The sequence below is a fragment of the Tachypleus tridentatus genome, chromosome 12 (assembly GCF_004210375.1).
Source record: "Tachypleus tridentatus isolate NWPU-2018 chromosome 12, ASM421037v1, whole genome shotgun sequence".
NCBI classification, from domain to species: Eukaryota; Metazoa; Arthropoda; class Merostomata; order Xiphosura; family Limulidae; genus Tachypleus; species Tachypleus tridentatus.
The window spans coordinates 80,204,826-80,221,220 of record NC_134836.1 but is presented as its reverse complement, the minus strand read 5'-3'; the positions used below and the strand labels follow the sequence as shown (position 1 = coordinate 80,221,220).

Here is a 16,395-nt window from a genome sequence, read left to right as displayed (position 1 = left end):
TTGTAACCTCATCTCTTTAGATTTAGCTATAGTTAAGCTATCAAAAATATAGTTGATTATCAAAAATTAGTTTAGTATGCAGGTTAGGTTTAGCTGTAGCTAGTCTTAAGAACCACTAGCTATCAAATTAGTTTAGTATGCAAATTAAATGTAGCTGTTGTCAAGTTTAGGCTTAAAACAAGAACAAAATAAAACATAAGTACACCAGAAACAATATTTTATGGGTTTTTTTAATAACCAAGTTAGAATTATAAATAATTAGACATAGACTTCGAGACACGAACAAAACTTAGTAAAACGCAATATAATACAAAAACAATTTTTACAATTTCCACTACAATTATAGCAATTATCTACATGTTTATTAAAATGCACATTCTCCATTATATAAAAATAACTTTCGTCCTGGTTATACTTAGTTTATTACACAGATCTAAGGAAGTTTCTTTCTGTTTGCTTGGTTCAAAAGTAAAAAATGTAGATAAGTTCAATAAAAGAGAGAAGGAGAAAACGTTTTGAAGATCTGAGTAGCACACGTACCAATGGCTGTTCAACTGGTATGTACGAACTGTTGCTGTTACTCATGGAATAAAATCGATTGTTATAATCTCGAATTGATGGTTCTACAGAAGGAGACGGTGACCCTTGAGGGGTAGAAGCTGTGTGGATGATCACTGGGGGAGAAAACTTGGTATAAACAGAACTGTGAAGGGGATAGTTGACTGCTTTCATCTTATCTAGCAAAGAAAAGTTGTGTTGAATTATACGTTTATTACTCGTATTGCCTATCATCTCATACGACAAACAAAGCATTGTATTAAATATACTAGTGTAAACCACGTTTCAACAAACTAACCTTGCTCTTGACAGTTCCCTATTTCAGGTTTTGTTTTTTTATCCTGACTTTCTTTTCTATGGTGTTTCCGAGATGTTGTGAAATCCTGGCTACCACGTACTGTTCTATCACTGCTTTGTTTTTTGTCACCCTGTTTGTAATGAACAGATACTTGTGTGAAAAACATTCGTTACATTTCCAGTACTACACTCACGTGAAACATTTTAATTTCTAGACTAATACCTGATGAAACGTGAAGTATAATTTATAAACATTTCCTACTTTATTCAATTATGTGTGGAATAATTTGTGTTGTGATGAGAAGCTGATAAATCGCATGATAATTACAGAATACAAAATTAATTACTCTACACGAATTTCAAGTTACATGTCTATCCCTCGGTGAACTATTAGATAGCCCAATGTAGCTTTACTATAAGAAAACACACACACATTCATGTCTACAGTTTATGGTTTACTCTGAAGAATTCACATTGATGAGTGTTTAATTTCTAGCCCTAAAGCAGCAACCACGTGTTTAATAACAACGGTACAGTAGCAACTACGTATTTAGTACCAACGGTAGAGTAGCAACCACGCGTTTAATACCAACAGTAAAGTAGCAACCACGCGTTTAATACCAACAGTACAGTAACAACCACGTGTTTAATACCAACAGTACAGTAACAACCACGTGTTTAATACCAACAGTACAGTAACAACAGCTTGCTTGTTTCTAACGTTTCTTTTATCTCACCTCTGCTGAAAATCCTTCAACCAATATGGCCACCAGTAAATTGAAGAGAACGTAGTTCCCAAATGTCATTAAAGCTACAAAATAGAGCGCGGCCCAATGAGACGTCTTTTCCATTCCATTGAACAACACTAAATTCCAGTCTTCTTGGGTTAGAATCTAAAAATAAATAAATTAGGTTATTTCCATCCGATAATAAAATATAAGATATTCATGATCACTAGCTAATAATTAGTTATATAACAAGCTAATAATTATAACAAAGAAATAAGATAACTGCGCCATCTGTCTTAGATAAAACACAGAAAGTAACTAGCAAAATTACAATAGGGCTATCTGCGCTAGTAGTTCCTAATTTAGCGGTGAAAGTCTAGAGGAAAAGCAGCTAGTCATCACCACCCACCGTCAACTCTTGAGCTACTCTTTTACAAATGAATAGTGAGATTGACTGTCACATTATAACGCCCCAAGGCTCAAAGGGCAAGCATGTTTGGTGCGACAGGGATCCTTGAGTCTCCAGTATCAAGGTATATTAACATGCACTAGGGCCCATCAAATCCAAAAGAAAATAGTGAAATCACTTTCACCCAAAGTTACACAATTGTATAAGTCCACCAGTTAATATAAAAACTATAACATATGGTGTATAAAACAGGAATTAAGCTACGTACTAACGAACAGCATGTTTCTCACTGTAACATAACAAAAATGGTATTATATGGTGTATAAAACTGAACAAAGCTACGTATTAATGAATTGTACGTTTCTCGTTGTAGCATAAACTGTAACATAAAAACTGTAAAATACCGTGTACAAAACTGGAGTATAGCTACGTATTAACGAACAGTATCTTTCTCACTGTAACATAACAAACACTGTATAAAATGGTGTATAAAACACGAGTAAAGCTACGTATTAGTGAACTGTGTGTTTCTCACTGTAACACAACAAAAACTGTAAAATATGGCGTATAAAACAGAAGTAATGCTACGTATTAATGAACTGTATGTTTCTCACAGTCTAAATAATAGTAACAGTTAATCATAGGCCACGTCGTACAATAATACTTTAATTCTAACAAACTTTTCTCTCTCGTTAGTTCCATCCATATTTGATGTTTTTAAAACTGTTATATGTGGTTTAGAGATCTGTTGGAAGTAAACTTTCCAATCCTTAAGACCCCCCATAGTAGGTGAATCTAGCTAAGTTTAATGGTTAATATTCTGAACTACTTACTACATTCTTCACCTTTCACATTCAAGGCCTGCCCCTCGCGCCCTAACTCATTTCAGTGCTAAGTTTTAGACATTTAGTTCTCCAGATCGAACCAGGGACTTAGCGCACGTCAACCGGGTACTCTACCAACTGAGATAAAGTTAATTATTATAGAAACATGACTTAATACCAAATAAAACTACCACGTTTTCAGTCTTTGATAACATTAACAGTTTCGGGCGTGGCTGAGTGACCAAACCAATAAGTCAGGTTGTGGATTTGAAGGTCCATGATTCGCATTCAACTGGTGTTATAACAGTAAGGTCAAATCCTACAATTTGATTATAATAGCCGATGAGTTGGCGATGAGTGGTGTCGACTAGCTGTCTTCCCACTAGTTTAATGATAGCTAGTGCTAATAGTCCTTTTGTTAGTTTGCAGGAATATCCGAAAACAAAAACAAACGCTGATAATTACTTTAAATATGGTAACTAAACACATACTTCAAATACTGTAACAGTAGCCCAAAGGAAGCTGTTGAAATTTTTCCTATCACACACACACGAAACTGATGTGTTTTGTAACTCGACACATGTACATGGCCCTCTTCCATCCGCTCGCTCACAAAACTTGCCTCCAAACAAATGCATACCCAGGCAGCTGGAGTATAAACGATATAATATAATATAGAAGATATATAGACAATATTGTACACACACAGACACAGAGGCTTTATAGAAACCAACTCTACACAGACACAGGCTTTATAGTATAGTATATATAGTAATTTATTTTACACAAAACTTGTAAAATATGGTGTACTGTCTTTGAAATAACAGAGCCTTAGAATACTGAACTTCATAACAGATGGAACGAACCATTGTAAAACCTGGGCCAATACACATGACAAAAGAATAAAATAAATCACTTTGTGTAATTAGATATGTAAATTTGTTTGTGTTGTTGAACATTGGTAAATACAGAGTTGGGTTTAGCTCTAAACATTTATTAGGGTTAGCTTTAAACATCCGCTAGGGTTAATGTTATACATTGTTCGGAAGCAAGTAACCTCTCCCTAAAAACAAAAAGGTAGAAATATAACTTGATTATGGCGTACATTTCATTTTTAACTTCAATATATTCAATATATTGTTTGTTTCTAAAATATGTTTAAATCTTTGTTTTTCATTGTTGTGATTGTCCATAACTCTCTCTAGAACGTTTAGTTTTCACATGCGCTGTAGGATTAAATCGTCTTTCAGCCTACACCATTTTTGACTCTCAGAAACTATGTAGTTTTTGATATATTACTTCCAGGAAACTTCTCCCATCCTCACGTGGTTCTACTAAATATCTAGGTTTTAAATATATTACTTCTTCTATTCTCACGTGGTTCTAGTGAATATGTAATTTACGATATATTACTTCCATGGAACTTCCGCAATCCTCACGTGGTTCTACTAAATATATAGTTTTGAATATATTACTTCCACGGAACTTCTCCCATCCTCAAGTGGTTCTACTAAATACGTAGTTTTGAAAGTATTACTTCCACAAAACTTCTCCCATCATCACATGATTCTACTAAATATGTAGTTCTGAATGTATTACTTCCACGGAACTTCTCCTATCCTCATAAGGTTATACTAAATAAGTAGTTTTCAATATATTACTTCTCCTATTCCCACGTGGTTGAACTAAATATGTAGTTTTGGATATACTACTTCCACGGAACTTCTCCCATCCTCATAAGGTTCCACTAATTTTTACTGATTCTTGATGTTTCTTAATCCACAAATAACGACAAATATTTTGGCACGAAATGTGGATTTTCAAGTATTAACCTTTATTTATATCAATTTTTAAAAAAAGAAATGGATGAAGATATACTTTGTTTAACAATAAAAACTTTTCATGGAAAGTGAGAAATTAATGTCTTGTTTTCACCAGTATATGGTACAGCTAATAGAACTGGTGTTTCTTCTTTCGAGCCGTAGATTGACTGTTTCTTCGGAAGAAATCCCAAAGATGCAAAGAAAAATAGCCTGTATGTCAAGTAAAACGGTCTATATTTAATAAGCGTCAAAAAACAGGTTTCAACAATGTATTGAAAAGATATCGATTTCTCGAAGACGTGAATTTCCTTAAATAATTAGACCTGAATACAGTATTTAATATGTAAATCATTCCACTTTCTTTACACTTCAAATATTCGGTTCTAATAACAGCGGCTATTAATCTAGGTTTCAACTTTTCAACCAGTTGTGACATTACTTTTCGCATACGGTTCCATGGTAATATCAGTTTATACATTTCTGTGTTACCTAGCAACGAGAAACAGTTGATTTATGAAACATAGCACACATTTTGCTTTCTCACTTTTCAACTTTTTGCAATTTTTATCTGCAACGTTGGGCAGCGAACACCTCTTTACTATATAAAGATTTGTAACTGTATACACCGATGTCTATGTCACGAGGTTTAATAATGATACCCAGGTCTTCTTATAAACTTTACCTTTTCTCACGAGCGTAAACAGTACAAATTAAACAGTGAATACAAGCACAAACAAAAGACAGCATAATATATACGTTTAGCCACGGCGCTATTGTCACGAGTCTTTAACTTCATAGGAAACTAGTTATCTTGTGTTGAATGTTGCCCTTCTACTAACAGCATAGCCACTTCCATGTATTCAAGACAACCGTTTGTGTTTGACTAACGACACATAAAATACGAGTGAAGCTAAAACAGGGTAAAATTATTTTGTTTTATTTTATAAACTAAATACCGTTACAATATTATAATGACGTGCAAAGAATATAGAGAAAAATAACACTGAATAAATTAACAAACATTGTAAAGAAGATTGGGTTATGAGTCGTGTGTTAGTTAGGCTGTTTTCGATACATCTCCAGATGTAATGGTGTAAAAAGGATGGTGAGTGGGTGTGTTATATATCCGCTGTCATAAAGATGGTAAAGATGTCGTCTTTAGATTCATGAAGTGTTTATACCACATGTTAATGCAATTTCTAACGTCTTTATTTTGATCACTTTCTTTTAACAAAGAAAACAGTTCATCAGCTTAAAACAAAGAAATATTTATTTATTAAGCACTTTAAACTAGAAAACGTAATGTTTACCTCACCATACAAAACTAGATGTCAAACCACATTCACATGAAAACTTAAAATAGTTTTTAAAATTACGTAACCTTTACAAACACTCGCGATGACGAGAAATCTGCTTTAATAGTAAAAGTGTTAATACCCATATCAGCCGTTCTGAGATATATCATTTCGAACACTCTAAACAACCATTAACTTGAGCGCTGTATACAAAACTAAACTATTAATGTAAACACTGCACACACAACTATTAACTTAAAAACTGTACACACAACTATTAACTTAAACACTGTACACAACTATTAACTGAATCTTACCTGAATATAAAGATGAAAAGTACAAGCAAAGAAAAGAAGACTGCAACATTATCCATAGTTCGAAGCATTACCACCAGCTGGCGCCGCATTGCAGGTAGAAATCGAACAAGTTTAACAATCCTTAGTAAACGAAACGTTCGTAACACTGATAATCCACTTCCGTTGCTATGAGACAACTCCACCACACTGTAAAAAGAAAAACTTATATATCAACCAATTTCTATCCTCCGACACAAGCCTATAACAAAATATTTGATGCGTAAAACCATTTCAACTCCTCCCAAACAGGCCCACAACAAACAAGAAACAAACACTGTTTCACAACTATAAAGAAAGCCATTTTCACTATCCTGAAGAAAATGGCCGAACGAGACCGTTCGTTAACTTCACAAGCAAGAGAAAGACGGTTATTACAGATAAACCTCTCTGTTGTTTTAATTTTGGGACATGAGTGCATAAAGCGTTTGTGTGTGTTTGTGTTTTTCTTGTAGCAAAGCCACAACGGGCTATCTGCTGAGCCCACCGAGGGGAATCGAACCCCTGATTTTAGCGTTGTAAATCTGGAGACATACCGCTGTACTAGCGGGGAGCGAGTGCATAAAGCAAACGTTTATTCCACATCAGACGAATATCGGTTTTAAAACACAAATTAAAAAATTAAAATAATTTCGGTAAAACACTCCAATACATTTCGACATCATATAGTGTTTCCCTCAATGGTTACTGTCTGTTGTATTTTCGTTACAAGAAGTAAAATATACTTTCGGTTGTAGCACGTGATATTCTCTTCGAACTGGTGACTTTTCTCTCCTAGGATGCGTAATGACTCGTGAAAAAATACCTTGAAATTTATTAATGGGTTCGTCTGTCACTTCATCATCTTTCTAATAAATAATGTAAGTTTGTATATGAATATGGTTCGCCAAGTCTGAAGTGTGGATTCCACAGAATGTGATTCGTTAGGCCTGAAGTGTGGATCCAACAAATTTTAATACAATTTCTTTAATTAGTGTATTCAATGTTAAAAGATTTCATGGCATGTTCTACAGATAATTGTATTTGGAGAACTGGTTCTGTTCTTAAGGTTGGATGTGGTCCTTTGAATAGACTACAATATGAATTAAAATTGTTTGAAATCAAGAACATAAATTTTATTTAACTTGTTTAAATAATTCTATAAGATAAAAAAAAAAACCTTAATTTTGAAGACGTCACTTTCTTCGGATCAAAACTCTGCACTGATGCCCCCAGTTACAGTATATTATTACCAACAAACCAATGGTACATCATTTACTGTATAGTATTACCAACAGATCAACGGTACATCAGTTACAGTCTAGTATTACCAACAGATCAAAGATACATCAATTACTGTATGGTATTACCAACAGATCAATGGTACATCAATTACTGTATTGTATTACCAACAGAACAGTGGTACATCAATTACTGTATGGTATTACCAACAGAACAGTGGTACATCAATTACTGTATGGTATTACCAACAGATCAGTGGTACATCAATTACTGTATGGTATTACCAACAGATCAGTGGTACATCAATTACTGAATGGTATTACCAACAGATCAATGGTACATCAATTACTGTATGGTATTACCAACAAATCAATGGTACACCTGTTACAGTCTGGTATTACCAACAAATCAATGATACACCTGTTACAGTCTAGCATTATCAACAGATCAATGGTACAGTTATTGTCTTCACATTTTCAACAGTTTTCTTTTTAATAGAGCAAAGGTACTGAGAGCTATCACATGTGTCCATCATGAGGAATCTAACCCTGCATTTTAGCGTTTTAAGTTCGTAGACTTGCCGTTGTCGCACAAGGGGACTCCAGTTTCAACGATCGTAGCAGATTTCGTTCTTAAAACTAGACACACCAAATCCTAGCGGATTTGTCCACACGCAGTCAAAATTAACAACTGTGTTTGTGACGATTTCTTCTTTCAGAAAAAAATAATAATTTAAAATCTGTGAAGAAAACTCTCTCTCAGCAATCTTGTTCCATTCAAGCAGCGAAAAGTAAAACTCATGTCTTTAGGTATCTTAGGACATTGACTAGAAAACTAAACTTTGCTACTGTACAGCTGATATGTTAGAATGTCGAAAGATAACTTGATTTGAATACCCGCCAACCAGCTGAGCTCCCCACAAAGTTATGGTGGTTATAATGCTATCAGTAAAAACAAATATATTTTTCCAGAAAATTAAATCATGTTTAAGAAAACAATGAGGTTTTAATGGTTTAGAAATATAATGTTTCTCAATCTTTTTATCCATGTTTAGAACACACTACAATTATATTTATAACTTGTATAATACGATAAAAATTGAAGAAATACTCACCTTTCCAATGCTATAGGGTTTTATTATTTGGTATCAATCTACGTGTTTATCTGATATCATGAATGTATCCCTTAAAATAAAATATTATCTGTTAAAAGACACTTTCGCAAATTTAATGTTAGAACTGGCTCTCGATCTGTATAACTTCCCGACATATCTAAGTAAACACCACAGACCACTTCGAACCTAAAATAAACAATCAGTTGTGTATATATGAATCATGTTGAATAAAACAAAAAGAGTTCTGTATATATGAATCATGTTAAGTAGAACATACCTTATGACAACGATGGTTCCATCAAACATATTGAAACCATTACTTATGTATCCAAACAGTCCTTCTGCCATAATTTTAAGGACCATTTCAACACCAAAAATACACGTGAACACCAGATTACTAAGTTCTACAGCATGGGTCAGTTCTTCTGGCTAGGAAGTAAAAAAAATATGCTTTTAACACAAACACACATAATGTTCATGGTTCATTAAAACTTGTGAAGGATAATATCGTATCTATTAGTTACCTACGTCACTCTAATGTTGAACACTTAATTGTTACGTGTTTTAACGCCACGTCAGTAGTTTAACTGAGATTTGCTCTCTGCAATCTTAAATAATAATGGACAGTTTGACTATGATTTGGTTCTTTAAATTGCTACAATATGAACAGCTAAACTTTGATACATAAGTACAGTTGTGACATGAACAGCTGTGATTGGCTCTCAACACCTACCTGGTCGTGATACTCTATCCCCATACTAACTGTATTGAACAATATTGCTGTAAATATTCCTCGTTGAAAGTACCTGTGGTTTACCACAGATGTCAGCTTAGCTTGGTGAGGCATCCACCACAACCACGACCTCCGCTGTTCGTTCGGCAATTTGCCATTACCATCTGACTCCAGATCGCTCCAGTCACCATCGTTAGGACTACTTTCCTGATCTTCCGAGAAGTGCAGCATAACTGGGTCAGGGTGGTGTTTGATCCCTACTGGTATACAGATAAGGTTTTCAAAAATACAACTTACCATGTAACAACTAGTACGTGTGTTACATATAAACTCACGACTTTTACTTTGTCACAGGACAAATGACACAAGCGTTAGCACTGTTAGGTAAATGATGGTAGATAGTTAAATAATACACTATAAAACATCACTAAACCCAACATTAAGTTAAACAGTAGATTGTAAAATATTAACCTCTAGTTTCAGGGAGATCACTCAACCCAACATTAAGTTAAACAGTACACTATAAAACACTAACCTGTAGCTTCAAGAAAATCACTAAACCCAACATTAAGTTGAACCGTACACTATAAAACACTAACCTGTAGCTTCAAAAAATCACTAAACCCAACATTTAAGTTGAACAGTACACCATAAAACATTAATCTGTAGCTTCAAGAAGATCACTAAATCCAACATTAAGTTACACAGTACACTATAAAACACAAGCCTGTAGCTTCAAAAAATCACTAAACCCAACATTAAGTTTAACAGTACACTATAAAACATTAACCTGGGGCTTCCTGGAGATCACTAAACCCAACATTAAGTTACGCAGTAAACTATAAAATATTAACCTGTAGCTTCAAGAAAATCAATAAACCCAACATTAAGTTAAGCAGTACACTATAAAACATTAACCTGAGGCTTCCCGGAGATCACTAAACCCAACATTAAGTTAAACAGTACACTATAAAACATTAACCTGTAGCTTCACGGAGATTACTAAACCCCTCATTAAGTTGAACAGTATAGCTTTATACACCACTTCTGATCAAGTTTTGTTGTTTGTTGTTAACTGACCTTTCTGTACAGATGAGTATAAACAATGCATGGAAAAACTACCAACAAAGCCTGCAGCCTGAAGAGCTCCTTTAACGCTGGTCAAAGCCAGCAGTTCAGCACAGGTCAGTTGACGGTCTCTACTGACACTAGAGGGCACGTTAGTGAGAAGAACTGACACCTTCGGGGATGACGGGGTCTCTTTCTGAGCTAAAGCGGCTTCCACTAAATAGAAAATAAAAGATGTTGAAATATGACGTCAGTAGCTGATGGTGTTCGTTACTACAGAGAATAGTTAGAAGTTACAACGTTGAAAGATGACGTCAGTAACTGATGATGATTGTTTGTACAGAGAATAGTTAGAAGAAACAATGTTAAAACATGACGTCAGTAACTGGTGGTGTTTTCTTTTGTACAGGGAATAGTTAGAAGTTAGAACGTTGAAATATGACGTATGTAACTGATGGTGATTGTTAGTACATGGGTTATCATAATTTACGCACCATTAACAATTAAATAAACCCGTAAATCCAACTTACTCTCTCGACAGGATTTTCTACTCTACAGTACTAAGATCAGGCGGAAGTATACACAGTATAAACACACACAGCACCCTCTACTGGTAAAAGTCAAGAAACTTCATCCCTACCTTTGGTTTTATCGGAACTGTACGATAAACTCGAGATACTTGGTATCTTGAGCAACGATGGGGGACGTGGGGACGTAGGAGGTGTTGTAGATGGGGTAAAAGAGCTGCTATTTGAACAGGTTTTTGGAACGTGATGACGTGAGTCAAGCATTAGCTCTGAAGTTCGTTTATTTGAGACGTGTTCACCAGTGTATTGCTGCGTTAAAGAACACATCGAGCGAAGAAATTCCTCCCTTCTTCGTTTCCGGCGCATCCGTCGGTACCAATAGACGAACCTCCGTCTTGCTCGTCTCCCCAGGTGAGCTAAGTATCTTATCATTTCTGTATAACACCCAAGAGGTTCGGACACACTCGTGAGGGTGCTGTTCGAGTGGTACCTGGCCCGCTCTTGTCTCATTCGTTCCATCTCGCGTTTCTTGGTCTCAGAAAACTGGGTGGCGATCACAACCAAACAAAGGTTTATCATAAAAAATGATCCTATCTGAAATAAACCGGGAATCACTTATTAGCCGGAAGTAAAACTTTTACACCTTACCATTATGTCTCTGGAAAACACGAAACCAAAATCTAAATATAGATAATTTATTACACAGAGACGCAATGCCATTCTGAAACTGGCACACATACAGGCCCACGATTTCTCTAAACATATAGGTCTTACTAACAATACATAGAAAATACTAACAGCTTGGTTGATAATTTTCTTTTCCAACTATGGTATCGGTTTTTTATGTTGAGCAGTAAGCTAAAAAACAAAAACAAACAGGTTAAAAAAAGAAAAGCAAATAGTTTTTGAGTGGTTAACAAATATTTCCTTAGGTTTAGAGCAAACCCACAGTGGGATATTTGCTGTATCCAATTCAGTCCTCGGGTTTTAGAGTTGTAAGTTCGTAAACTTATCGCTATGCCACTGATTGACGTGGGAAAATGAAATTTGTGGATAATCTTCAACAACGGAAGGTTTCAATCGTTACGTAATATGCGTAAGAGTCGCTACGTATACAGTATTCATCACAAACACGTTTCTTTAAATGAAAACCTGACATTTCGTTTCCAGTGTCGACTACGATCCCTATTGTTGACCTATGAATCATTCAACTACAATCTTGTCGGCATTTTCTAAATATATAACATCAGCAGACTCATTTTTCAAAGACTCTTTTAACTTTAAATATATTCTTAATCAACTAAATCATGAAGCCTTAATGGCCAGTTTTGATGTAATCTCCCTCTTTACAGAAGTCCCAGCTACCGAAGTCTGCAAGATAGCTTTAGAAATTTATATCCAAGACCCCAATACACATCCCCAGCAACCAATGAGCAACTCATAGAATTCACTACAACCAAAACTAACTTTATGTTCAATAACCAAAACTACCTACAAATGGCCCACGTATGGGAAATCCTGTATCACCAGTTCTAGCCAACATTTTCATGACACATTAAATCTCAAGCGATTAATTCTGCTTTACACACGCCACAAAACCGGCACAGATATGTTGATGATACAATTGCTGGATTCACACCTACAGAAGACGCACTTAGTTTTTTCAACCACGTTAACTCGATACACCCCAACATTAAGTTCCCTTGTGAACAGGAAAAACTTACCAAATAACATTTCTTAATCTCAAGATAACAAGAACCAATACACAATTCAAAACAGAAATCCACAGAAAAAATCATCCATACTGGGTTATAGATTCGCTGGGACTCAGCACATGAAACAAAACAAAAACTCAACATATTAAGAAACCAGATAAACACAGACACAAAACTATGTTAACCAGATAAAATTAATGATGAAATCAACAAAATAAAACAACACTTCATCAACATCAACAAATTTCCTCCAAAATCCGTGAAAAAATTATACGCACACACCTAGACCAACAACAAACAAACAATAATAAATCCCAAGATACAACAAACTACAAAACCTTATACTGCTGCATACCATGTTCCTGATATCAGTAAAAAAATAACCAACATTTGGTAAAAACTTATAACAAAACACAACATTTCAGTAAACACTAAATTTATTCAAATACCAGATACATAACTAAAGTCCATACTATGCAAAAACTACACTAACAAACACAACACCAACATAATTTATAAAATACAATACAACAACTACCACTATTTCTATATTGGAGAAACAAGCAGAAAAATAGAAACTACATTCAAAGGACACAAAAAAAACACCTTCACACGTTTTTGAACATTGCAAATCAAATAAATGTAATGTAAGCATAAAGAACTCCCATATATTAAAAGTGTCTTTTCTTATAGCAAAGCCACATCAGGTTATCTGCTGAGTCCACCGAAGGGGATCGAACCCCTGATTTTAGCGTTGTAAATCGATAGACTTACCGCTGTACTAGCGGGTGACCCCAGATACTAACTAAAGAATTATAAATAAATGCAAAATCAAAAATATCCTATTTATACAAAAACGCAAACCAAATTAAACCAATATAAGGGAACACTTTTATACCAATAACTATTAACCTAACTTACACTGAAATGCTACCTACAATAACGTACCCGTTTACACTCTCGTCCCTAAGATATGTGCACTACAACGGTCAGTTGAAAACTCTCTTTGTTAACCTCAAGATGACCTCAGAAGATCGAAACGTCCTCCTCTACTTTATTTGAATAAAAGTATTAACACCCATACCAGCCGTCTTGTGATACATTTTTACTACAAGTGGGTTTCTTGTCACCACGAGTGTATATGTCTTTTGATGGCATTGTCTAGAAGAAACCTTAATGTCAAACTGGTAAACACTTTCTTAGTTCAACTTTAATTCATGTACAATATCTACATACAGTAACAGTATAATTCGCGTACAACATCGACATACAGTAACAGCATAATTCATCTATGTTTATGTTTCTTGATGAGTCAGTTTTTGATTTTAAAGTAAATTCTACCGAAGAATCTTTATTGTGGAGATATGTTTATTTACGCGCCCGCTATTCATTAATCTTAACACGAAACACTTAATTTGTGAGCTCTGACGTAACGTATTGAACGTTTCTCTGAACTCACGTCTTGATGAATCTGATTATCCAAGTCTGTGACTACTGTATGAAAATTACTTTGTAGTTATCATTTATGTGAACGATCAAGTCATTTGAACGCTTGATAAAATGAACAGTAAGCCTTACATTAAGTCGTTCTTTCCTGCAATAGTTGGAGACGTTAAATTCACTTTTGTCTAGATTCTGTTGTTTAAAATTATTAGAACTGAGAATCCGTTTAAACATCCGTGGATGAGAAGTACATATGTGCTACGTGACCCAAGATGTGATCTAATTATTTGATGTGCTTCGTTTTTGTTGTTATGTGCAAAGGTCCATATTGGACTATATATGTGCGAGCTTCACATTTTTACCGTTATGATACATCGAGCATATCGCTGAACCAAAATTAAATATATTTATTCAAACTGACTGGCAAAAGATGGAGTTTATAAAATACAAAACATATCCCTGAAATGATCACAGTAGTTCGGCAATATGTCTGCAGACTTACAACGATAGAATCAGGGTTTCGTTACCCGTTGTGGATACAGCAAAGATAGCCCGTTCTATGTTTAGCTTTGTGCTAAGCAATAAAAAACACACCTTGTAAGTACCTTGTGTAGCAATAAAACAAGTTAGTTTTGATATTTTATAAATAAACTAAAATATTGACCACTATCAGAAGAACGTAATAGATCCAGTCCCAGAACGAGTGAGCATCTTGAACATAATACATGACATCTGTCCATCCTTCCAAGCTAATTACCTGGAGAACAAAAAGAAGAATTAGCTTATATCATGAAAGTCTGGATATAAGAAAACTACTAAATGTTCTATAGCACATCATTATACCAGTCAATAAAACCAATAAATACTAATATAAGAACTTTAGTTTTGTGCAATTCCTTAATTATAAAAGTTTAAAACTAAATATTTATTGTTGTTTTAAGCTAGTGTTTCATCATAAACACTAAATCTATGGTTAGGAACTGGTGTTGGCTTATATTATACTAAAACTGTTTTGTAGGAAAGTTTATTGGACAAAATCATAATTAAAAAAAAAATTATCCGTGCTTCCGACGATTCCAAACTAGAGTGCAATATTCTTATAACGATAATTTCTTTTTCATATAATTTACGTGTAAAATATTAAGAAATACTTAATATCCTAGTAACCTAATCATGAATAATCTACCACGCATGAGCACGCATAACTGACAATGAATATTATATACATATATATAGATCACCAACACTAACCAAAATCAAAGTTACTTACCAAGAATATAGCTACCCACGCTAAGCCTATGTTGTCAAAGGATATCGCACCTTGGAATGGATTCTTTTCGCCTGCTCGGCAGTTCCTATAGTACTGGTTCCAGTTGACGCACGAATCGTTGGTGGGGGAGTTGTCGCTTCTGGGGAGAGCGGTGGAATTACAGGTGATCCCCCGATAAGAGAAGTGGGGTAGGTCTCGACATTTGTGTATACCGTTATCTTTTTCTAAACTACAGATATAATCCTGACCTGGGTCATCGTTCCTGTAATAGGCGGGGAGATTTCTAGAAACAAGAGGAAGAACTTGTTTACTTCCCTCCAGCCTTGAAGGTTTGGCTAGATTATTCTAGTCAAAAAACACCTTAACTCTTCCGTCACAACTATTCAAGTTTGTTTTGAACTTCACGGAAAGTTACACAAGGGCTATTTGCGTTAGCCATCCCTAACTGAGCAACGTAAGATCAGAGGGAAGGCAGCTAGTCTTTACCACCTACCGCCAACTCTTGGACTACTCTTTTACCAACGAATAATGGAATTTACCGCCACATAATATCGTCCCAACGGCTGAAAGGACGAGCATGTTTGGTGTGACGGGGATTCGAACCCACAATATTTAGCTTGCGAGTCGAGCGCCCTAAACACCTGATCATGCCGGGTCCGTAATAATAAAACAAACTCTAGGCTGTCCTGCCAAGTCTCGTTATTAATAATCTGAATTATTCTGACTGCTGTATTCTTTATTAATAACAGATACGACAAGAGTATCATGAAATATTCCGACCTTAATGGTCACAGACAGAGAGAGAGATTATCTAAATTCTGTCAAGAAAAAGACGTGAATTGCGTGTACTGAAATATAACTTAGAAATATGTAATGGCATTTAAAAGTTACCTGTGTTTAATCAACACTCGTTACAAAACTTACACTTTTCACTTTACGGTTGTCATGCACGAAACTTGATACAACAACAGCTAACACACAATACCACAACATCTAACATTTGATATAACAGTAGCT

At 35.0% G+C, this 16,395-nt stretch overlaps 1 protein-coding gene across 5 annotated transcripts in view; it reads right to left on the bottom strand.

Annotated features, from left to right (window-relative positions):
- LOC143233777 (voltage-dependent T-type calcium channel subunit alpha-1G-like) overlaps positions 1-16,395 on the bottom strand; it is a 59,292-nt gene that overhangs the window by 24,545 nt on the left and 18,352 nt on the right. For 4 of the 5 annotated variants that reach the window (XR_013018305.1, XM_076470427.1, XM_076470429.1 and 1 more), the window contains 11 exons: positions 15,379-15,661; positions 14,773-14,865; positions 11,064-11,544; positions 10,436-10,639; positions 9,356-9,615; positions 8,900-9,051; positions 6,252-6,437; positions 3,308-3,464; positions 1,593-1,748; positions 857-986; positions 541-737 (listed from right to left, as the gene is read on the bottom strand). Coding sequence is in view for 4 of the 5 variants with exons in the window: in XM_076470427.1 (XP_076326542.1) it covers positions 541-737; positions 857-986; positions 1,593-1,748; positions 3,308-3,464; positions 6,252-6,437; positions 8,900-9,051; positions 9,356-9,615; positions 10,436-10,639; positions 11,064-11,544; positions 14,773-14,865; positions 15,379-15,661 (2,299 nt within the window). In the remaining variant the exon portion in view is untranslated. The remainder of the gene's footprint in view (positions 1-540; positions 738-856; positions 987-1,592; positions 1,749-3,307; positions 3,465-6,251; positions 6,438-8,899; positions 9,052-9,355; positions 9,616-10,435; positions 10,640-11,063; positions 11,545-14,772; positions 14,866-15,378; positions 15,662-16,395) is intronic. The other variant, XM_076470428.1, reaches the window with a different exon arrangement.